Here is a 24,679-nt window from a genome sequence, read left to right as displayed (position 1 = left end):
AGAAGGTGGATTAGTTACAGCATGCATAAAATACTACATTTTCATACATTTTAAAAGTTTTTTTTTACTTTTTGCTACAAGACAGAGACATGTGACACCTTAACATGCTTATGCATGATATGTAGCACAAAACTTTTATTCTCCCACATTTACACCTACAAATGCTTTTCAACTTTGCATATGTTTTGGCCTCCAAACTTAGCGTCATTGGTTAGTCTTGTGTGGACGTAACACACCGGCGTATTACATTTTTAACCTGGTTACTTTTGTTGGCTTTCATTCATTTGTTTCTCTGTCCTATATGTTCTGCAATTTGTTTGTATTGTAGTCCTGTCATGTAATGTTGTCATTTTAATGTTATAATTAACATTGCCATTAAAGTCGGAGGTTTGGCATGCTACAAAACCAGATTCAACCCACCATTTTTTATTTTAAAATGCCCTTTTCCAAGTCAGGGAAATGGCCATTGTTATATTATAGTTCGTTTCTGTGTGTGTAACATTTTTCTGTTGTGTTTCTGTTGTTTTGTAGTTCTCTTATATTTGATGCGTTTCCCTCAGTTTAAGTTTGAAACCCGGATTTGTTTTTTTCTCTATCGATTTATGAATTTCGAATAGCGGTATACTACTGTTGCCTTTATTTACAACTGACTTTCTTACACTGACAATGCACAAAACCTTGCCATCTGCTCAATGTTAATTGACGCACTATAAGGCTTTAAAGTGGTATGGGTGTCTTTTGCCATTTTGAATTGTAAATAACAGAGAACCTAAGGTCTAGTTTTAATTCAAATTAGCAAAATGTGATGCGGAATGTAGAAATCTAATTAGAATTTTCATTTTAATGAATAAATTTATTGTATTTAACTTATGAATATCAATATTTTACAAGCATATTTTATTTTTGCTTGATTTTTAATGTTTTCAAAATTACCAGCCGATTTCATTGAGTGTGTAGCCAAAAGTAATATCTTTGGTTAGCTTGCGTGTTAGCTGAACAGTGCATTCATTGTTAGGTTTAATAAAGTACCCTACTAAAAGAGTTGACAGATAACAAATCTAACTGAGTGTTGGACTAAGCTACTATGACAAGAGTGTAGTATACCTAACCTAATAATGACTTAAAGGTTCACCAAACAGTTTACCAAAGATATTGCCTTTGCCTACAAACTCAATGAAATCGGTTGTAAGGGGATACTATTCCTAAATAGTGCATTTCTGAAGGAATCTACATGAAATTTGGATATTTTATATTTTAGCCGGAAAAAACGCACGGTGACCCTATCTTTTTTATTGATATTGTCAAAGCATTTACTAAAAGATTTCTTCACGTATTTTATTTTACAATTCTATCATTAAGTTTAGCTTCTGATCACATAATGATGTTTTTCCCTGTATGGTCCATACAAAATGTTTCATTTGATCACAACCTGTAGCTTACGAAAATGCCCCATGATCTATCATTTTTTTATTTGTTTATCATATCACAATATATACTACATTTTGGCACTGCATGAACAAATTCTATCATTTTTAATTTAGACTCCCATACCACCTTAATCATGTCAACAGTTCAGGTATTAAGCAATTATAAAAATTATTTATCTGAACTGTTTCAAAGAGATATCACACCAACATGAATGGACAATAACAAAACAATGATGGAAATATTTTTGAGGATAATGGCATACTTTATAAAAATAGAAACATATTTTATTTTTCAAGTTTTGTACAAGTTAAAACCAATTTTATGCAATATTTTGTACATGTTATAACATGTATGTGGTACTTTTGTACATGTTATAACTTGTATTTTTGCATTGTACAAATTATAACATGTACAACATTATAACATGTACAACATTTTTGTACATGTTGTAACCTGTACAAAATTACAACTTGTACACGAAATATACATCTTTGTAACCATGATTACAATACAATGATATCTTACTCTTGTGTCTATCGAAGTGCAGGAAAAGAAGTTTGTTCTGTGGAGGGACAATCAATCAATTTGAAGGACCGAGGAGTAGTAAACATGTGCCCAGTTTTACAATATTAGAAAACATTAGAAAACTTTGCTTTGAAACTCTGGAAGTACTTTATGGATCACATTTGTGTACAAATTATTAAAAAAATATTACACAATTGAAACTTTTATATCTATTGAACAATATTCTGTTTAATTCTAATAACAGTAAAATAGTTTAGTATTGTATAAGTATTTTTATTTTTGACTTTATTCCATAGAAAAGATTTTCAATTTGACTTCTAAGGACATCTTTACTTTTCGGACTATCCTAAGACACATATTTCTATATCGTAATTTTGGGAGCAAATATAGGTCACATCTTATATTTCAGGAGACTTTCGTTAATACCGCAGTCCCACAAGACCACGATCGCACTATGATCTGTGAAGAAATGTTTTTTATTATGATCGTAATACAATCGTGTAGATCGCAGTTAGGTCGTATCAGGTCGTGGTGAGGTCTTCAAGATCGTGATGAGCGTGGCCAACTTTGAACATGTTCAAACCAATCGTGGTGCGGGCGTGGCGAAATCAGGTCGTAGTAGAAGCGTAGTGAGAGCGCACTAAGATCGAATTAAGATCGCAAAGATTGTTGTACCATCGTAGCGGGAGCTTAAGCTAGGTTCACACTGCCGATCAGATCAACTCGATGATCCCGATTGTCGAAATTTTCAGGACCAAGCTCAACCAAATTCTTGATCGTGCCTATTAACGACTTCTACACGACCGCCATCTGACTGTACACGACCTTAACTCACCCATTCACGATTCCTTAATGACTCCATCACGACAACAAAATAAATACTTATTCGATAATTCCGATCATTTCACGATCTTTACCCAATCTTTACTCGACTAGCTAGACCAAATCAACTATTCATGATCTTAGCCTGATCTTGACCAGACCAGATCGACCTGATCGTTAATGAGTCGTGCGGATAATCGGGAATTGGTCGGGTATGCACAATTTTAGTATAAAAACGTCCGAAATTTTTATTCCCCGCCGCGTCGGAGTGGGCATTAAGTGTTGCCCATGTCCCTTCGTAGGTACATGCGTACATCCCGACAATATTAGTTTCCGTTTTCTTATTTTATTTTGCCTCAACCAAATTTTATGTAACGCCTAATACACAATGTTTATTACCATAAAACACAGTTCAAATGCGAATTTGGGTGGCCATTCTTGACTAATGATCCTTTATAATGTTATATATGATATCTGGGGCATTATCAGTGTCCCATGGACACATTCTCCGTTTATTTGGATATATTCAGTAGAAGGTCCGAGTAAAATCATACATTTAAAATATCTACATAGAAAAAAAAAGCAATTGGATATGTGAGCAAGATGGTAAGAGCTCAGAGAGACAGCTGTGACGGAACTTGAAGAGTGCATAGAAGACGAACAAGATGGTGTAGACTGCAACGAGAAATCGAGATGAGGCAGTGGCTGACACGAAGACCACTGTGTGGGCAGTATGAGAGACTTGTACTAACTCAACAAAGAAGAACCCCATGTTTATAAAAACTTCTTCATAGTGGACACTGATCTGTAATGGTAGTTTTATTGCTCTTAATTGGAAAGGATACCACAAAATGAGATGTGTTACTTGATTAGTACTTATGTTATATAGCAATATACATAAACTTTACCACCCCTTGTCCTTGCTTTCTTACAAATAAAGCGTACTGTTTGTGTCATATATGTGCATAAGTATGTAGTCAGTATTTTTCATAGATTTAATATTCAATAGTTGAATGGTAAAATATATTTTCGTTTTGCAGTATGGCAACAACCTGCATGTTTTTGCTAAATACTTTTGCAAAAAGAGGGAAAAATGTCACATATTGAATCCACTGGAGTGATATCTTTTCTGAAATTGTTTACAACTTTACATCTATATATCAAGAGATCATGAGTGCATTTCTCGCTAACCAAAGTTTGGTTAACATTGAATGCCATTTTTTATAGTTTTTTAACGTTGAAGAAGTAGTTTTAAAAAAGAGGTATGTTCTTGCATGTTATAACTCAAAGTATTGTTTAAAATTACTCCAATTTAGGTATTACCTTCCTTTCTTTTATAGCTGTTATTTTAATGAACGAAAGGAGGGAAATACCTAAATTTGAGTACGTTTAGACATTGTTTTGAGTTATGACAAGCAAGAAAACGTTTAGATAATTGATTTAATGTTCAAGTTAGAAAGTAATGCATCGTTTGAACTAACAAAAGACGAACGACAAACTGTAGACGCATTTGCAGCCAGTGTACAGTTGGTCAAAGATTATGCAAAGCATGTTAGAAACAAATGATCAAAATGTGTGCTCGCTGGACAGTTTGTATCGTTAGTGTTAGAAAGATATTCGCTCCAAATAAAATATATTTGCCTTTCGTCTCCATTTTGTGTGAAATAACGTTAAAAAGTTCGAATGAAAAAAAATGACTGTAAGGTGACCTATAGTTGTTATTAATAATTTCTGTGTCATTTTTTGTGTATGAAAGCTGTCTCATTGGCAATTGTACCACATCTTCTTTTTGTTACTACAAACATCTCTGAACAAACGGAAATTACGGACAGACAAAACAAAAACATCCCATAAAACAGGTAAAATATAATCTTGATGTTCTTATAAACCAACTTCGAAATATAACTTAGTCATCAGCGGTCTAATAATGCATGTTATTGCACAACTACTTTCATATTTCAAAAACCCGGCGGTGCCAAAATTGCAGTATTTTCTTCCCTTCCAGAACATCTGAGTTCATCCCAGGTTTTGTTGGGTAGTTTTTAGTTTTCTAAGTTATGTGGACTGCTGTTTGTCTTCTTGTCGGTTTTCGTTTTTTGTTATGGCTGTGTCGGTTTGTTTTCGACCTTTGAGTTTGATTGTTCCTTTGGTATTTTGTCTCTCTTTTAAAATACATGTATTACCTCTTCTTGCAAAAGTAAAGTCACGTGCTGTACATGGAGGGATTTTTGTACAGTTAAAAATAATGTTGCCAATATATTTTTGCGGGAGCAGAGTTATGAGAGTTAATCAGATCTGCACACACTTTTAGAGAATCGTGTAAGCAGTTATGTGTTCTCGTGTATGGACGAGTAAAGATCGATGAGTAGTCGAATGTGGTCGCGAAGGGATCGGTTATTGGTCGAGTTGGTCTTGGATAAAATAAATATATAGAAGTCGCAGTGATCTGGAAGCGATCGGGCATTCGTCGAGTTAATCTGGAAATGATCGGACATTAGTCGAGCAAAGGTCGAAATGATCGAGTACTGATCGGTATTTTTTTTTTGTATTTCGACCAAACTCGATCTCTACATCATCCTTTCCCGATCAATTCGACCGCTACCCGATGAATTCTCGATTTCTTCTCGAGTGACTTGCTTCTCGATCCTTACTCGAATGTTTTTGACATGTCAAAAACTCTCGGGTAGAAAGCCAGATCGATGACGAGCAAGGTAGAACATTCTTGTCGATTGAGTCAGAATAGTATCCCGATCACATTATTTGTCTTGATCGGGCTTGATCGAGTTGATCTGATCGGCAGTGTGAACCTAGCTTTAGCGAAAGCGTGATTCTATTCGGAGAGACTGCGCTACGATCTTACAGCGACGTTATAACGACCTCACTACGACCATGACGTTCTCACCGCGACCTAACTACGCTTCCGCTACGACTATACCACGTTGTTCACGACCATAGTACGATTCTAGCACGCCCTTGCCGTCCTAAACACGTTCTTCTTACAACCTGACTACGTTCATACTACGACCATCATTTTCATAGTCATTTTCACATACAATATATAAAATCTCTCCAGATGATGTTTGTCTGTATGTTATAAGGACTTCTTGTCCATTTTCTCTAACGGTTCAACCATGCCTCTCGTTTTTATATAGATAAGACTGTTGGTTTTCCCGTTTGAAGGGTTTTACACTAGTATTTTTTGGGGCCTTTATAGCTTGCAGTTCGGTTTGAGCCAAGGGTCCGTGTTGAAGGCCTTACCTTGGCCTATAATGATTTACTTTTAAAAATTGTTACTTGGATGTAGAGTTGTCTTATTGGCACTCATACCACATCTTCCTATATCTATTGACACATCTGTGTCATCTCTGTTATAGTTCATTTGAGCTTTATGGACTAGCAATAGGTTGTAATTTAAGGTGAATTGGTCGGTCCGACATCTCTGTTTCATCAGGATTCGTTACTATCAGTGCTCCCTCTGCCTCTTCATCAACCCTTACAACTACGCCCACGTGTTTAGTAGATTTTGGTGGCATAACTGTACTATTTCCTAGATATCTACGTATTAATCAAAAATAGAAGGATTGGAACTGTATTGGTATGGAACACGATGTTGACGTTATTGCTGAGAACGGAGTAATATCGCGGTATGAACGTAGTATAATCGTGGTAAGAACCTGCTATTATTGCAGTAGAAGCGTGGTAAGATCGTGTTGCAATCGGATAACTCGTGGTATGGTCGTGGTGAGAACGACAGACGAAAAACGACCAAAGACTTAGCAACACGGCCATCACCAAATTACCTTCATATTCTGATTAAAAAGACACAATTTTGAGTGATATGTTAAAACAAATAGGAAAAAAGATCAGCTGTACATACTAGTATATAAAAATCGTTTTCTAAAACACCTAAAACACAAATAACCTATTTGCATGGAAGTCTGGTAGACATGTAAGCAATGCATCACTTTCGAACAGCGGTATACTACTGTTGTCTTTATTTACCAGAGCCAAGTATTGCTCATAAAATGCAATCAGACTTTTGATTTTGGTTTATATTTTCAAAATGAATTTACATTTGTTGAACATGTTCAAGCATGTTGCTTCTCATTTACCAGACCAGAGTTTTAGAAAATTTCAACATTCATTGGAAGCAATTAAGAGAAACACCGAGAGAAAAATGAAACAGATTTCGAATTTATAGATAATACACTGCAATCTATCATACATATTAAACAAGCTTAAATGTAGTCTGAAATATTTATCTTTCAAATTTGAAATGGCTATCTATATCACTAAATGGTAAAAGGTGTAATGATGCACTCTTGTCTTTGTTTAATTTTGTATCATTTCTCGTTTGATTGTACAATTACTTAACGAACTTGTACAATTCCTTTCACTAGAATCTCGCCATCCTCCTTGAGAAGTAATGGTGGCCATACACAATACTCTATTCTTTTTCCTCCCTTGGTGAATTCTCTATATAAATCTTTGTCAAATACTGATCTCTTCGGTGGTTCTTTGTCTAAACACAATGGTGGCTCCTCTAAAGTCATACACCAGCATAAATATACACATTTACCATAAAAAGGAGTATTGTATATTTGTTTAAGTAACTTGTCCTTTTTGAATGAACACTTGGTCAGCTCTGATTGAAACTGGTCCATCTTTGGTATGTTCTAAGGTAGAAAAATAAATAACATTCATCTGTACGAATTATCAATGAGAGATAGAGAGCAATTTTGAAATATAGACTTGCACAATGTCCATAATTGTAAGGTCAATAAATAATAGTTCTTTTTAAACCAAAATACATATATTTGAGATATTGAGATCTGAGGACTTTGCTGTAGCGATTCGCTTAATATTGTATAAATTTAACCTTCAACAATTGAATTTAAGGAATAATGTTATAATATGTCGGGTTGTTGTCTCTTTGACACATTCCCCATTTCCATTCTCAATTTTATTATAAACTACCTTAGCTGTATTTGGCACAACATTTTAGAATTTTGGATCCTCAATGCTCTTCAACTTTGTACTACTTGTATGGCTTTATGAATATTTTGATATGAGCGTCACTGATGAGTCTTATGTAGACGAAACGCGCGTCTAGCGTACTAAATTATAATCCTGGTACCTTTGATAACTATTTATAATGTTTGCTCATTTTTATAAACTGTTAGATGATTTCAGTACGATAAATCACATTAAGGGAGCTTTGCAGTGTTCTTTTGTTTAGGGTATTGTAGTATGTCTATATTTATTCTACAAAACACCCGTAAGTAGCGCTTGAATCGTACAAGTTTTAGGCAATACCTGTTTTGTAGCGGAAGAGCTTTTAAAAATTAAATAATTCAAAAGAATTATATGAAAAAAAAAAATTCGTTTAATGTGGTACCTGTCTGATGTTTATGGCTGTATCTACTGCTATTCGTCTACGTAAATCCATTATTGCCTTTATATCTGTTAGAGGCAGCTGAAAGACGAAATTATAAAAGGAATACCATAAAAAACACATATTTTTGTAATTTAAAAGAAACAATCACTCACATTTATAAATAGGACGAAAATAGATTAGGTATAACATAAACACATATTGTTGTAATTTAAAAGAAACAATCATTCACATTTATCAATAGGACGAAAATATATTAGGGATAACATAAACACATATTTTTGTAATTTAAAAGAAACAATCACTCACATTTGTAAATAAAACGAAGGAAATAATCAAAACGCATCTTGGTTGATTTTTCTCTAGATGTATTTAGTCTTAACGATCATACATGGGCTTATATCAACAAGTTTAACTTAAAAGAGAGGCCAAAAATACCAGCGGAACAGTCAAACTTATAAATCGAAAATAAACCGACAACGCCATGTCAAAGTTTTTTTAAAAAACAAACCATACAAACAAATAAAAGTAAAAACGACATAACTATAAACTAAAGACTAAGCAATCCGAACCCTATCAAAAACTGGTGTAATATGTAATATGGTCATTGTCTCTTCGATTAATTGTAAAAAACGAAGTTTAGCCCAAATAGATGTTATGTTATTACATATATTCAATGAAATTCCACATAATATAGATTAACCTTGTATTGACCTTTCACTACTATGAAACTATACATTCATATGATTTCCTCTTGGCTGAATAATTGTTTTGTTTTGAATCACATCAACTGATTTTCTATTTTTTCATTTCATCTGAATTATTGCAAGACTATCTAGGTTCTAGTCATAAACTCACCCTCCGGCCATTATTTGAGAGAAATACTGTATCAATCAAATCTTGTAGCTGTTGCTCTTCTATATGTTTACATATTTTGTAACAACCCTGGAATACACATATAGAAGTTGACAAAGCACACTTCATTTAAAATGAATTATTATAATATTGCAATTGCAGTACTAGTTCGGTTTAACCAATTGAAAAGAATGTATCAGCAGCATAATTAAAAATATGTATTTATTTACAAAAAAATGCAAATTGTTTGATTTTTGTAATCATGTGTGTTATGTTCAGCAACGAACAGTACACGACAACAAACCTTTCATCAATATTAAAAAAAAGACGAGCCATTGCAAAATTCACCAATCTTAAATAATAAAACCTGCAACACTTCCCTTAAGTATATAATTACAAACAAGTACCAAAACCTGTCTAAGATATAAACATATTCATGGGAAAATAGTTTAGATTATGTAATACATCTTTAATAGGTTATGTACTTCAACATGCTTCAACTAAAAAATGATCAATAAAAAGCTAGTTTACCTTTATGACTAGGTAAAGATGTTTTATTACGAGGTCCAAAGCCCATCGTTTGCCAGACTGTGTAAGCATGTCTAAGGCATCACTCCATTCGTTATCATATAATTTAGAGTACATGTATATGATGCTGTTTGGTCTGCTGCTCTTCTGTGATATGGGAGGTAACTCACTGACTTTGTCGTGTATTGTAGTTGAAACAGTTTCTGCTATGCTGTGATTGGCTACCGTTTCAATAGTCATTCTGTTGAATACAAATGGAAAAGCTGTTATTGAAACTTTTCATTGAAATATATATAGTTTGACTTTTCTTAGGAATTTTAAATGCATAATAAGAACCAGCATTTGAAAAATGAACGTCGCAATTGTTCTTTCTGTGCTACGTCTAAATAGCAGACTTTTGTGCAGTGATTACTGATTAACAATGGATACCTGTGATCATATTATTATAATTGTATATATTGACTTACCTTGTTTGAATACTTTTTGTGTCATCAGTGTTGTTTTGGAGGTCTTCAAAGGATCCCATATCGGTACTTTCAACATTCAGTCTACAATATACTCTTGTTGCTTATTACACATTATATATTTTATTTATTGATAATAATACATGTTATTATTTAAAATAAAATTGGTAACTCTGTGTAACTTGTTTATACGCATTGTGTACAATGGGTGTCGATTTGAGCCTGACTGGTATAAAGGGCGGGGAAGTTGAAAGGCCACTGTCGACAGTAAAATGATAGTTCATGTCTATGGACCGTGCAACAAGCCACGGACGAATTGCTCAAAGAGTTATTGCAAGTGGTCTTACTGTGCAGAGTGGCATCGAATTTATCTTTCCATTTGTAGCAGGGTGCGGTGGTGTATTTTTACTTTCCACACAACCAAACAGACGTCACACAATGACAAGAGTTAAACTACTCAGTCTTCATTGTGGTAGGAGCTTGATGTGTTGTTTGGAAACTTGATTTGTGTGATGTTGAAAACGTTTGTAAGTCTAATTGACTTTGCGAGAACTTTGTTGTGAATTATTGGACTATCACTGAGATATATTCTAAAGCGTTATGGCGTACATTATGTTAATGCATTAGTAACCATACAAGAAAATAATCACAAATCATCTAGAGGACAACACACAGTCTTGTAATATCGCATGAGTCGTTTTATTTGTCATTTATCCTTTATATCTGATCATATCTAGAAATCATCGTTCACTTACACCTTACTCTTCAGTTTGGAGAATGAATGACCAACAGATGATATACTATGATAGAACTCGGATAATTCATCATCGTCAACCATTGGTTTTCTTAGGGCTTCTAATATATCATCCTCCTGCATCAAGGAAAACTGCATCACGTTTGTGCAGTAGTTTGATAGAAGTGATGCAGCGTGGATCATTTCTTTTGTCTGTTTTCGAAGTTTACTGCAACAAATTATAACACAGATGACTCTAACCTATTTAAACCTTAATTACTTCGGTTGATGAAGGTAAATATGTATAAAGATTATAAACAAAAATAAACAATTATTTTCTTATGTCTGAAAACAATAAACCAAAAAATAATTGTCTTCTTATTTCTTCTTCATAATATAGACCTACATAAAAGGAAAAATTCAAAAGTACGCAATTGTTGTTTAGGAGTGAGCTATTCCAACTGATCATATTTTTTATTGCAGAATATATTTTATCATCAACAATAACAGTTACATATTGAATACCATACCTAAGCTCCATTTTCAAAGCTTGATTTTCACTTTTGATATACATAATGGAATCTTCTTCGTATTTAGTCAGCATGGTGGTCGATGTCATATTTGTTTTAATACTAACTCTTGATTGTGGTCTGGACGCTGGGTTGGTAGCCAAATCAACCATCGTAATTTCTCGGTCATAGGCGGTTGCAAGTCTACAACAATTGTATGCAAGCATATATTAACATATATATAGGTTAACATAATACTTAAGATATCGTGCATATGCTCGAAAGCTTGAGGAAAAACATTACTTTTAGAGAGCCGGCTGTAAATATTTATGTCTATATCAGTGTGTATTTATTCTTATGTAAATATTTGAGGTTATGTGTTTACGTTATCCTGGTACCTTTGATAACTATTAACGCCACATTCAACTAGTTTGTGGGTACGTGTCTATTGGTGTCGGTGCCAGATAAACGGTTTATTTTGTCATGCATATACAGAAATGAAAACGTTCACTTTTCTTTGTTAGTCAGTCAGTAATTAATATTTTTTTATGGATAGCATTTTACTTATATGTCTCTCCGGTGGTCTCGTTGTAGCGTTTTAGCATAGGTGAACGGGAGTCGTGGGTTTGAACCTCGCCTGGGTCAAACCAAACACAAACTCTAAAATTGGTATTCGTTGCATGTACAGAGTAGGAGTAAGAGGAAATAATGGTCTTCCTGTGGACTGTTTCATTGAAACAGGCACGTTAAATACTGGATATTTTACGGAGGGGACCAACCTAGTTAAAATATGGCTTGGGTTGTCGGTGAGGTATAAGGTAGGTTAATATTCATGACGTTAACATTTTTCTTCCGTAATATGCAATTAATTTGCCGCTGAACGTTCAGCAGTCATCTATCATCATATATTGGTTAATCTTTACCTTTCTATTTCTTCTTGTGTTTTCACAGGCATGGGAACATTGATACCAGTTCTGTCAAAGAAAATTATATAAAAAAGATATATGTTCATAGAAATGACCGTTAATTAGACGCTCCAACTACCTTGTGCAATATCAGATTTATCTCACCATTTCATTCAGAAAAGATCTGTTTCATGTCAGGCATATGACATTTCCCTTCGTTCCGTTGGTTTAGCATATAATATCGTCAATTAATTTTATGAAATTCCCCTTCTTGATTTACCTTGGGGTTCGATATTTTTTATAAAGCTTTTATTTTATAATTCGATCGATTAGCAGAAAGGTTCAATATAAAAAGCTAATTCATAAACTATACTAATACTCCCCGTATTTGATGTTTGTATATAAAAATTCCACATATTTGAAAACCTTTTAGTAACTAATGAGTATTATGGCAAAGAATATATTGGAGCAAAATATCCGAAGAATAGATATTGGATTTTCTTTAAAAGTATTAATTTCTTACTGTCTGAACTCCGTGTTACACGATGTGTTCGATTCGAACGCGTCAACGTCCGGTTTCATCTGTATCGGGGTTATACAGGGTGTAATATGACGACCTATTATCGACAACCAGTTTAATCACAATATATCTACCTTTAACGCAAACTCGGTATTACACGTAGTAACGGCTGTTCTGCGTTACGACCAACTTATTTATACTGCCAGCTGATATTCTCAATTTTCTACCTCAAAACCCCCAGTTAACTAAGGCCAAGATTCAGATACAGATACACTATATTTATCTCTATTCTACAGCAAAAATAAACAAATCAGTCATTTCAATTTATTTTTCATGGTAAAAATGTTTGGGGGTTGTTTTCTTTGGGGGGGAGGGGGTAGTTTTGTTTTCAACCTTTTGTTTTTATTCGTTTTATTGTGTTTTGTTCTTTTGAATAAAAATGGAGGGAGTATTTTGAAACTATCTAAGTTAAACTCCAAATAAAGGCAACAGTAGTATAGCTGTTTGAAAGTCATAAATCGATTGAGAGAAAACAAATCCGGGTTACAAACTGAAACTGAGGTAAACACATCAACTATAAGAAGAAAACAACGAAACAATAGAAACACTAAAGTGCAACAAAAAATCAAAACGACAATGCAACACACAGAGAAACGAACTATATATAATAAGATAATAACTGACATTATCCTGACTTGGTTCAGGAAATTTTAAGAAAAATAGGGGGGTTGACCCTGATTTTGCGGCGAGCCAAACCTCGCGCTTTTATTTATGATCCCGGAAACGGACTACATGTGATTCGAATGTATTTCATTTTTATGAAGTTGAAGTGTATTGTGTCATACTTACAGAGCTTCCAAGTATTCCACTAATGATCTTAACTCGGTTTGGACAAGTTCTGAGTGTTGGAATTTTCTATCATCAGGAAAATCGGCTCTTGTCCTAACAGAAGGTAAATCTAAATTTTCATGAACTTTTATATATTTACAGAACAGGTGGATATTTTCTAGGTTGTGAGGTGCTGTAGATATTTTATGAAGTGTACGGTTGGTTTCCGTCCAAACATCAATAGTCTTCTGAAGCTTTGTTACACTTTCGGCAGCTACTGTTTTATCTAATCGTGCCTGGTCTTCAATGGCGGCAACTATGGCGGAAGCGAGATTAGAGGCGAGGTTAGTGACTTGTCGTCTAGTATTCTGTCTGTCTGTAGAACTGAACCTTTGTTTATCAAGGTCATGCCTTTGCCTTCTAGCCTTTTCTATCTTAACTTTGAGTGATGCAATTTTTTCATCTGTTTGCCTTCGTATTTCTTTAGCAGCGTTATCTACATTATATATCACGTGATTTTTATGCTGAGAGAGATCGTTATCTAGACATTCCTCGCACAGCTGGAGAGTGCAAGTAAAACAAAAACGGACAACTTCCTTCAGATGAGTGCGACATTGGAATGGTTTATTGTCGATGCTCTTTATCAAGTGTTCACTAGAACTATAGATAGTAGGAGGTGCTGCGGATACTCCACAGAAATGTTCACGCTTACAATCACTACATAAATACTGTAGACATTTCTTACATAGCTTTAAATATTTCCTTTCTTCACAACGATTACAAAACTGAATTATAACTGTCGCCATTTTTGTTTAAAACAATCAACTGTCAACCAATGAACCATGAAATATTGTTTTAACATTAACAATTGATTTGAAACAGTTGAAGTGAAATTGTCATACAATACCCCCATGATCAGGTATTTAATTGTCAAAAATTGTTCAAGATTCATTACTTGAATTATTTCATTATCGACGTTAAACTTGAAACATTTAGTATGCGTAAAGGATATTCGTACAATCGTTGAGAAAAATCAAATTACCTTATTAATATAAATTGCATTGCATACAAGAACTATAGCTCAACCAGAAATTGAATTCATAACAATTTCCACTTTCGTTTTTAGTATTGCAACAAATATATTGCATGCGTTATAATCTAATATAGATACTTTCTCCTTTCAACACGTCATATCAAATAGAACAACTCATTTTGCAACTAGATTCACGGTTTATTATATACAATGTGTTTCCCTCGGTGTTCATGAAACTTTTGTGTTGCTTTGCTTTTTTGTTGTATAACATGTTCAAACATCATTTGCCACTTGTAAATATGTATTCAAACTTCATATAGCTGAAAAAATACCGTTATTTCAGTGCAGACGAGAAATCAGCTACTACATATGTTTAATATCAAAAAGGTGTTTTGGGTGATATAAATTTAAACATGTTTGTATGAACCGCAGGTAAGACCCTTGGTGAAAAGGATATGGAATCCGTCTGGCTTGATAGGATGTACATGTATCACATGTGTAATGCAAGGGAAATGGTAGTCAATAAATATATCGAACAACAACATACATGTACTTGGAGATCTGTCGATGTAGATTTCTAATGACTTGTGCTCTAATATATGTATATCCTTTTTTCAAGTTAATTGATCGCCCTATTTCCCAACCAGCCCACCAATCTCCCATTGACGTTTTATTGATTATAATGTACATGTAGTAATTTTTAGGGAATGTTCAGAGATATACATGTACGTAGTTCATCGTGTTTCTTCGTGTGTATAGGATACAGGATTAACTGTCTTAAAAGGAACAGAACACAGAGGCGGATTTAGGGGGGGGCAGGGGGCCCGGGCCCCCCTTTTTTCTGGGAAAAATTTGGTTGCTTATATAGGGAATCACTGAAACATGACTGGAGAGGGGCCCCCTTAGACAGTCAGGGGCCCCACTTATGAAAGTTTCTGGATCCGCCACTGGAACATAACCTTATAAGAACAATTACTTTTTTTTTGCTTCTGTTGTTCAGTGTTCAACTGTGGACATAAAGATCCGATCGTGTTGTCATACAGAAAGCAAATGACATGCCCGCACTATTTATGTTTCATTTTAAAAAATCTATTTGAAGAGAAAAATAGTCTCGACGTAACTTATGTGCTTACTACCATCTATAATATTCAACATTTCATGTTAGTATCAGGATAAAACTGAGCTCGACATGTTGTACAGATAACTTTTATATTTTGTTTTGATTCAAGTAACAGTTAACTTTTATATTTTGTTTTGATTCAAGTGTGCAGGTGTATCTTTGTCGGCTTGCTTTTTTCTCAAGGATGTATACCAATCATTTTCCTTTTCATTAGGCGTAGTAGATCCTTTTTAAATATGAAAAGTTAATCAAAAGAAACCGGATTCCTATATATACGCTTCGGTATATGTTTATATTTTTAAAATATTTAAATTCAAAAATAATCTTTATAATTCATAAAAGGGAGAAAACCCAACAAGAGAACAAAAAACGGTTATTAAAAATGATTATTCAGAAATTGTTAATGACAATATACATATACCAGTTACACACTTTAAGTGTCGGTAATAGAACTAAAACAGCAGCAATTTGTGTAGAATATTGTCATGTCAAATTGTATCTTAATTTGTATTTTGATAATCACGCAAACAGTTTAAATAAAATGTACTAAGAAACATAATTATATACAGAAACAAAACAATCCATTGGGGTTGAAATTTTTACTTTGAATGATAAGCGGATATTGCAGGTGTACCTAGACTACGTAGGTATGTCTGTACATCAATTGAACCAAGTGAGTAACCCCTTCGTGTCATCAAACGGTCGACAGGGTAGTGGATCAATGGTAATTTTGTGACGGACCTCTTTTATAAATAAAATGAAGATAAAAGACATTGTATAAAATGTAGGCAGAAAATGACAACTTCCAATTGCATGCATTATTTATTATTCAACACAGTTGAAAATGTATAAGAATTGTATCAAACTTGTAATCCTGATCTTAGTTTTTTATGGGTAAGTATACAATTCACTGTTAAATAAACTGTTTCTTCATAATCCTTCATAAAGTCGGTAGATGTCATCATCGATGTCACACTATCTGTTAAATAAAAAAAAAACATTAAAATTTTATCAAAAATATGATACATTTATTTTATTTGATTTAAGCCCCATTTTGCTACAGATGTTATAGATTCACCAGAATGTGTGCAGATAAAACTAGCATAACCTCATTCTGTTGTGCCTGTGCTCTCATAACATTTGGTTGCTGTTACATTACCGAACATTCCCAATTATTCACATAAAACTGGCTTAATTTTAATAATTGAAAAATGTTAAAATGAAAGTAGTGTAACGGTACACAGTTAACTTATCAACAACAGCTGACTATTCCACAGTTCACATACAGTCGGAAACCAGGTTGAAATAGAACAAAAGAATCGAAGCTCTTTGTAAGAGAAGGCGATAAATGCTTACTGTAATGTTTACTATAGTGACAAAAATTATAAAAGTTAATAGAAACAAACAAAATTACAATTTTATTCTCAATTTTATTTTGAAAACACCATTTGCATAAGTTTTCAATTTATTTAGTACATAGTAAAGCAGAACAATAAGATATCAAGTCGACGACATGGGTATCTTTCAAGTTGGATGTAGAAAATGCATAACCTCCGATTTTTTTTTTAATTTACCACGGACGGAAAACATATCAATCTATTAGTTCAGTAATTTTCGTGTCTGCCCTTCCATTAATATGTGACTCGAGAAAAAATTCCCAAAAATGGGTAACAATTGTATCGAAAAGATAAAATCGAGTGCACCTTTTTATGTTAGGGCGTGTTTGAGTTGAATATTTTATCTTGATATCGTACAAAGCAAAAATATTTCATACATCGTCTCATTTCAGATTCTATCATTTTTATATATCAAAGCTACAGGTTGACTTTATAACATAAAAAAATCACAGTACTAAAAGATGAAATATATGGGTCAACTGAAATACCTATCTAATGAATCACAAAAACAGAGTAGGTGTGTTCGAATAGCTATTTTTTTACTGAAAGTACTTGACGACAGTCTTTCAAGTTGGATGATGAAAATGCATATCTTCGAAAAATTATAATTTTGTGTGTGTGAAAACTAGGGTTTATAGTCTTCAACCACTAAAAAAATCTAGTCTGCCCTTCCAGGAAATATTTAATTAGAATTTTTTTAAATGTTTATGAATTTTCGAAAATTCCACCTGACAACCGATCAGACAATAGTTTTAAGTTGAATCAATAATAAATGCAGACAAGATCATTAACTGATGCTCATTAGCTAGTTGATACATTTGTCTTTTAAAATACAACTGACATATAAGGATCGTAATGGTGCAATGTGGATAAATTTATCGGTTTCCGAGAGCAAAATTGGCAGCGTGTCATCCCACAATGGCTTCCATTTCTACGATTGTGAAAATGAAGTGGTGTAATGGGGAGATAATTTTGACGAAGTAGAATCCTGACTGCATATTTAAACCTTCAGCACAAATAATAAAAGTACGAGCGAGAACTCGTTCTTCAACGTAAAGCGTTACATACATATGAATAAAAGAAAGGCTATGATATATCATTTCAGTGCACAAAATAGCTTCTCGACTTTTTAAACCTAGAGCATAAAAACAGCGCCATTATTGTTGTTCTGCATGTAAAGTACAATAAATTGATCACTTTGAAGATATGATGTTCCCACTACAAACAAACAAGCTTATATAGTACAAGGAAATCTTTTAAAACTACTCACCATTACAGCTAGCTATAAAAACTTGAATTCCAATGCTGTTATAATCGGTATATACCTATAACATTCAGATATCATAAAACATAATTAATTATCAAAGTTATGACCACTGTAAATTCGGAACTAATTGCAAGGTTCGTATGATTCGAAAAATGCGACTGGGTGCACGACGATTGCAGTAAATAGTCTCGCCTTTTCGTCACTTCATCAAAAACAGCAGTTATAAATGCACGCGATAATATTTGAGTTTTTTACAGAATTTGTAGGAACATTTAAAAGTTGTGTGAACTGTACATGTATAATTAACTAAACCTATACACATTATTAATACTGTAATCTATCAGATTTTCAGTGTAATACCGCAGTCACACTAGGCCACGATCGCATTACGATCTCTGAAAAAAAAGGAAAAATGTTCAAGATAATCGTGGTGCGGTCGTAGTGAAATCAGATCGTAGTAGAAGCGTATCGAGTGCATAGTAAGGTCGTGGTATGGTCGTGGGATATTTTGGTGGCACGCCTGTGTTGTTTTCTAGAAATCTACGTATAAATGAAAATAAGAGGAAATGAAGCAGTTACTGTATTTATACGGTACATGACGTTGACGTTATTGCTGAGAACATGATGTTGACGTTATTGCCGAGAGCGTAGTTAGATCGCGAAATGAACGTGGTAAGATCGAAGAATGATCAATGACATGGTAAAAGTGTGCTATAATCGCAGATGAAGCGTAGTAAGATCGTGTTGCAATCGGATAAACCGTGGTATGGTCGTAGTGAGAATGTGATGAGCGTAGTAATATCGTGATTATCGTGACGAGGTCGCAGAAGAAGCATGGTATAATCGTAGCGGAATTGTTGTAGAAGCGTAATGAGGACGTAGTAGCATCGTGAAAACAACGACGAAAATCTACATTTTCATGCCGCTCATACAGCGACCCCACCACGATCGAGCGTGGTGCGATCGTGGTCTAGTGTGACTTAAATAAAACTGAAACATACTGTTAACATATGTTTATTGACTATGGTTGTAATATAATGTCTCTCATGTTAATGTTCTACTTTGTATTTTAAAATAAAAATTTCTACTTATAATATACCTACATTGAAGACCTGTTGGTGACCTTCAGACTCTGCTGTTGTGTTTTCGTTGTTGTCTCTTTGGCACATTCCCCATTTCCATTCTCAATTTTATTATAAAATGAATCTATTAATGGTAGCTTTATAACTGAACATATTAACATTGTGACTAGCGTTTCATAATTCATAGAACACACATTTACATACCCTTTTTAAAGCCTTTATTCCAACAATATCGACAAAATTCACTCCAGAAAAATCCAGTATAACGATTTCTACACCATCTACAAAGTTTTCTGACATCTTTGACTCTATTTGCATTGTTAGATCACAATTTTCTGTCACATCTATCTATGAATTAAAGTATGGAACATGTTAATAAATACAGTAATTTACAATTGCGTTGCCAAACTGTATGATAGAGCAAAACCCATGCCCATATTTAGTTATAAAAGGCACGACATGACAAAACGGGAGACAATTAAAGTTTTCATCATGTGCACTCGAAAAAAAATTGTAAAAATTCTAAATCCTTATATTTGTTTGTCATCATTGTCTTGCAGGGAATTTCATGTCAATGGACATTAAGTGTTTAACATGCACAGTATTCTAAAGACACTTCCCTATCGGCGAAGTTTGGTATCTTATTGATACATTCATACATGTAACGTCTTGAATTGATTTGTTAGTAGACAAAGTATAAATGGTACATTCAAATAAATTACTGGATTTCTATCAATGAATACAACACTTACCGGGCTTATATTTGTCTCTATTTGATTAAACTGTTTTTGTTTCATCCTGGCCTTTACTGGATCTATACCAGTCAACTTAACAACACTCTTCACAAATATGTCTGCATTAGCAAAGTAAATAGGAGCTTGGAACTGAACTATTCTAACATTGTCTGGTGTAACAACCTGCAAAGGGATAGACAATTACTATTTGACATTTGACAAGTTGCATTACTTCTATGTTTTTATATAACACGAACGTTGAAGATATTTGGACCCTGTCCTTTGAATATTTAAAACTAGATGTTAGGCAGACAATCCCGCCACATTATGTATGTATGTTCCTGTCCCAATTCAGGAGCCTGTAATTCGGTGATTGTTGTTTGTTGTTGTGTTTTCGGTGATGTATTTGTACATTAATCAAGCCGTTAGTTTTCCCGCTAGAATTGTTTTACTATTGTGAATTCTGGGCCTTTTTTGGCCGACTATTCGGTGTGAGCTCTGCTCATTGTTGAAGGCCGTACGATGATCTTTAGCTGTTAATGTCTGTGTCATTTGGTCTCTTGTGGAGAGTTGTCTTCTTGACAATCATACCACACCTTTTTTATAAATCTGAATCAACCCACTGTGTATTTATTGTATTAGAAGTGATACTTCACTTACGGGGTCATATCTGTCTACTGATTTCAACTGATTTGTCTTCCCAACAAATCCTAGTGTATATGACGAAGGACTGAAATAAATATAACATAAATTTTTAAATTTCATATCTTAATACAAAGTGTGCTGCCGAAAAACAAATCATTCTATATGTTGTTATAGTACTTGAAACCTTATACTTCTTTTCTTTGCCATATTTATATGGTTAAGATTTTGTTTTGATCATATCTATAATACTAAAATGACGAGGTCCAATTTGTCAGCCGTCATCAGGTAAAAACGGCAAATCAAAGAATTCAACTTTATATATAGCTAATATAGGACATTGGTGTTGATTAAAAATTACACCACTCCAGACCCTTTTTCAGTCCACATAATTAATATTGCCAATAATTAACAAGTTCCGGGTCGAATCCGATACCGATACCAATAGTATATTCACCTGTTACCTATTACCTTATCTGTACGTTCCGCATCTAACAGGCGCACCACCATACTGTGTATTTAGGATTTTGCTATAAACACGGGTCATAACCACAGGGTTGTCACATTGTTCCCTATCGTAGTATTTTAATCAGTATGACTTTCTAAGATGACAATACGAATACTAAAAATTTTGACTTAAATTAAGGCGTATAGGTACAATTTTCAATTTGTTAGCCGGCATGACGTAAAACAGCGAATCAAAGATCAAATAACTAATATAGGACAATGCTGTTGATTAAAAAATACTCCATGCCAGTCACTTTTGTTTTCCAAATAATTAATATTACCCATAATTGATAAGTTCAAGGCCGACGGGTTCAAACAGAAAGCCTTTTAAAGCAGAGAAAACTGTGCATCTTATAACCGGCATGACTTTATCAGATAATACGCATAGTTCTATACTTTAATTCAGTCACGGGCGTGTTCTAGTATATATATATATATTGATGGCGATCCGATGGATAAATCTATTGTAGAGTTGTCACTGACTCAGACGTACTTATAAATATAATTATTTTCTGTGACTGTATCTTGCATTAATTTGTAGGATCCTTTACTATAGATAATTGAGCTGATCTGTAACAATAACATCTCCATGCCTTATATATCATGTACTGTAGTACGACGCTAGATTAAAACTGACGAGGAAAGGTATCACACGGCCACTGAAAGCTTTATTTTTGTGAAGCCCAGGTTGTCGTGTGGTCTAGCGGGACGACTGCAGGCGATTAGATGTCACGATATCTCAGTAGCATGGGTTCGAATCCCGGCGAGGGAAGAACAAAAAAATTGCAAAAGCAAATTTACAGATCTAACATTGTTGGGTTGATATTAGACTATATATAAAATAAATTGAATACCATGTGAATGTTATTGTTGTCATGGCTATAAGCAGAGCTATATTATATTATAAAAAAAATTGTTGTAAATTAAAGTAATACTAGTAATACTTAATAGACTGTGTGTATACTATAATGCTTTGCAGTTTACCTCTGAGTTCGTAATGATACTGTTAACAAAGAAAATATCAGACTGGACGCTATACCAATATCTACATCAAGAATGGAGGAGGTCAGAAAGGTCACCATCCATATTACCTGCAGAAAAAAACTTTTACAATTAAAACTTCTCAGTCTGTTTAGTTACACTGCAGTTGGAAAAATCGCTCTCTTTTACAAATAAGGAAGTGTTTTATGATTTCCAATGACGCAACTATCCAGACCAGATAATTAAGAATGCCACTTGGAAAAGATGTAATTTTGAATAGCAACCGGACGTGTCAGTGTATTTATACAACCCTCTTATCCAAACGGACGCTACTCTTTAGCATGGGTTTTACCGAACGAGATAGAATTGTAATGTAAAAATACGACACATTTGATATATGTATTCTGGTTTTTATCTTAGTCATGTTTATGGACTAGACTATAAGTATATAATTAACCAACATACTTGGTATACACGTTATAGTTTCTACTTACGAAATCATACTTTGATGTACGCCACAGTGATGGTACCTCTAATATCTGAATAAACATCGTACGGAGGTTTATGATTATGACTGCTGACAAAACACACTGTAAAATCAAATATCCTTTTATAGACACTCAATTAAGTTTAGGTTGTCCATTCTTTTTGTATGCCCTTAATAATAAGATAAGTAACACTACTTTTAGTTAATTTATATGTCGGATAAATAGAAAATATTAAACAATAATAAATAATGAAAAAAAACTCATTTCAAGTTAAATCATTATTCAGGACCAATAGCTGCTCTGACGTATAAATTCAAGTTAACACCATTTATATATAAGAATAAAATTATAATTTACATATAAGATGTTCAATGCAATAAACTATGTACTGCTTTCAAATTACGTGACGTACATTCAGCTTCATTTAAAAAAAATATATATATACAGAAACGTCTATATGATGAAGAATGAGCACTGGCATCCTACCTTTGGTAATGAGTAAAACAATGGCCCAATTGCTAATATCATGATGATGACGATAACACATCCCACTAAACAGGCAATCTATAAAATATTAAATTCCTATATTTTATACGTTTGTTTATTTTTTACAATAACTTTCATTTAAAGACTTTTATTTTGAATGTACGTGTCGTTATTTTCACATATTTAAGTGTTCATTTACACGTATGCAGTTCTTCCAAATCTCAATCAAATATTGAACTTGAACCAAAAACAAAAATCTGTGGGGGTTCCTGATTGCGATTACAGAGCTGTATTAGAGTGGCAAAAACAAGTAGGAAAATGTACATGTAAAAAAACATTGTAATTTATTTTATATAATTATACTGAAACCCAAAGAAAGAAATATCATTGTCACCCGATACCTGGGATTTACCGTTCGTACCATCCAATACCATAGTTCTTGATAATGAACCTGCATTGATGTATCCAGAGAAAATCGAACAAACAACGCTCCCAGCTCCACTTGCAACTAACTCCTACAGAAATAATTATATATCATTTTACTTTCTCAATATCTGTAATTCATGCACGTTTTCATTACAAGTACTTTTTTTCTAATTTCACATAATCATATAATTCTATAAAGGTAAACAACATTTTTAAGATCCTCTCATGGTATGGCGCTCATGTGTATGTAAATTATTTCAAGTTTTAACGCTGTGCAAATACACTTTCTAGAATGCGTGTGAGTGTCTCATATCCTGGTATCTATGATGAATTTATTTATATACCCATACTCGGTATGTGGTATACTGTAGATTAGAAACTAATTCTTTCCTCAGCTCTATCAGGACAAAAATATTAAACTGTTAAATCAGTACATCTATAATTCACGAACAAAATTTAATAATGATGTTTAATGGCCATAGAAGACTAGTTTTTATATTGTTAATAGGAGGAAAAACATTAGTTTGATGAACCATCATTAAAAACGTCATCTTGTCTGGAAAAAATGAAAAAAAAATGTTGACTATATCAATTTTATTAAGATACATATGCACCATAATTCTCGTACATGTCAAAGACCAAATATTGAGTAACTTTTCTACATGGATTGATGCTGGTTTTTACCACTACACAGCCCTTCATCAAATGTTGTATAAGTGGAGATCTTGGTATGATTTCATATGTAAGATCCTCTATCAAGGTCTGCACTGTATTTCATTGGATAACACCTTGGATCTGCGGGGGCATCAATTGTGTCTACCAGACACAAAAATATCTCAAAGAACTTCCAACATTGAATTTGTTATGATATTTACTTAAGAGTGGACTGCGGGGGCATCACTTTGTCTAGTTTAAAATTAGTTTCTCAATAAACTTATTGTTTATCTGGAATAATGAATACCATTTTCATACCGTTACTATTTTTAATTCAGTTTCTGAAACAC

The 24,679-nt window shown here is 33.6% G+C and overlaps 2 protein-coding genes across 4 annotated transcripts in view; both read right to left on the bottom strand.

Moving 5' to 3' along the window:
- Positions 1–6,979: 6,979 nt before the first annotated feature.
- On the bottom strand, positions 6,980–14,342 carry LOC139484772 (uncharacterized). The gene is made up of 9 exons (XM_071268704.1): positions 13,534–14,342; positions 12,183–12,233; positions 11,281–11,463; positions 10,773–10,979; positions 10,021–10,101; positions 9,557–9,794; positions 9,029–9,115; positions 8,174–8,251; positions 6,980–7,451 (listed from the first exon to the last, which is right to left on the bottom strand). Exons 1-9 carry the CDS (start codon positions 14,316–14,318, stop codon positions 7,146–7,148), a joined length of 2,016 nt encoding a protein of 671 aa, XP_071124805.1. The 5' UTR covers positions 14,319–14,342; the 3' UTR covers positions 6,980–7,145.
- Positions 14,343–16,474: 2,132 nt separating this feature from the next.
- The window catches only part of LOC139484769 (chloride anion exchanger-like), a 74,759-nt gene continuing 66,554 nt past the window's right edge, over positions 16,475–24,679 (bottom strand). For 2 of the 3 annotated variants that reach the window (XM_071268694.1, XM_071268696.1), the window contains exons 8-16: positions 23,651–23,764; positions 23,250–23,327; positions 22,770–22,865; positions 22,279–22,385; positions 20,806–20,875; positions 20,164–20,328; positions 19,616–19,759; positions 18,333–18,387; positions 16,475–16,644 (exon numbers count right to left, since the gene is read on the bottom strand). In XM_071268694.1, the coding sequence (XP_071124795.1) occupies positions 16,526–16,644; positions 18,333–18,387; positions 19,616–19,759; positions 20,164–20,328; positions 20,806–20,875; positions 22,279–22,385; positions 22,770–22,865; positions 23,250–23,327; positions 23,651–23,764 (948 nt within the window). In that variant the 3' untranslated portion in view covers positions 16,475–16,525. The remainder of the gene's footprint in view (positions 16,645–18,332; positions 18,388–19,615; positions 19,760–20,163; positions 20,329–20,805; positions 20,876–22,278; positions 22,386–22,769; positions 22,866–23,249; positions 23,328–23,650; positions 23,765–24,679) is intronic. The other variant, XM_071268695.1, reaches the window with a different exon arrangement.

The sequence above is a fragment of the Mytilus edulis genome, chromosome 8 (genome assembly GCF_963676685.1).
Source record: "Mytilus edulis chromosome 8, xbMytEdul2.2, whole genome shotgun sequence".
In the NCBI taxonomy this organism is placed as follows: Eukaryota; Metazoa; Mollusca; class Bivalvia; order Mytilida; family Mytilidae; genus Mytilus; species Mytilus edulis.
This window is presented reverse-complemented; position numbering and strand designations above follow the sequence as displayed.

Coding starts and splice junctions, on each gene's coding strand:
- LOC139484772 (XM_071268704.1), bottom strand. CDS start 14,318: ATGGCGACAGTTATAATTCAGTTTTGTAATCGTTGTGAAGAAAGGAAA. Junction 9,795..10,020: donor ACAAAAAGTATTCAAACAAG/GTAAGTCAATAT, acceptor TGTATTCAACAG/AATGACTATTGAAACGGTAG. Junction 7,452..8,173: donor CAGCCATAAACATCAGACAG/GTACCACATTAA, acceptor TTTCTACCTTAG/AACATACCAAAGATGGACCA.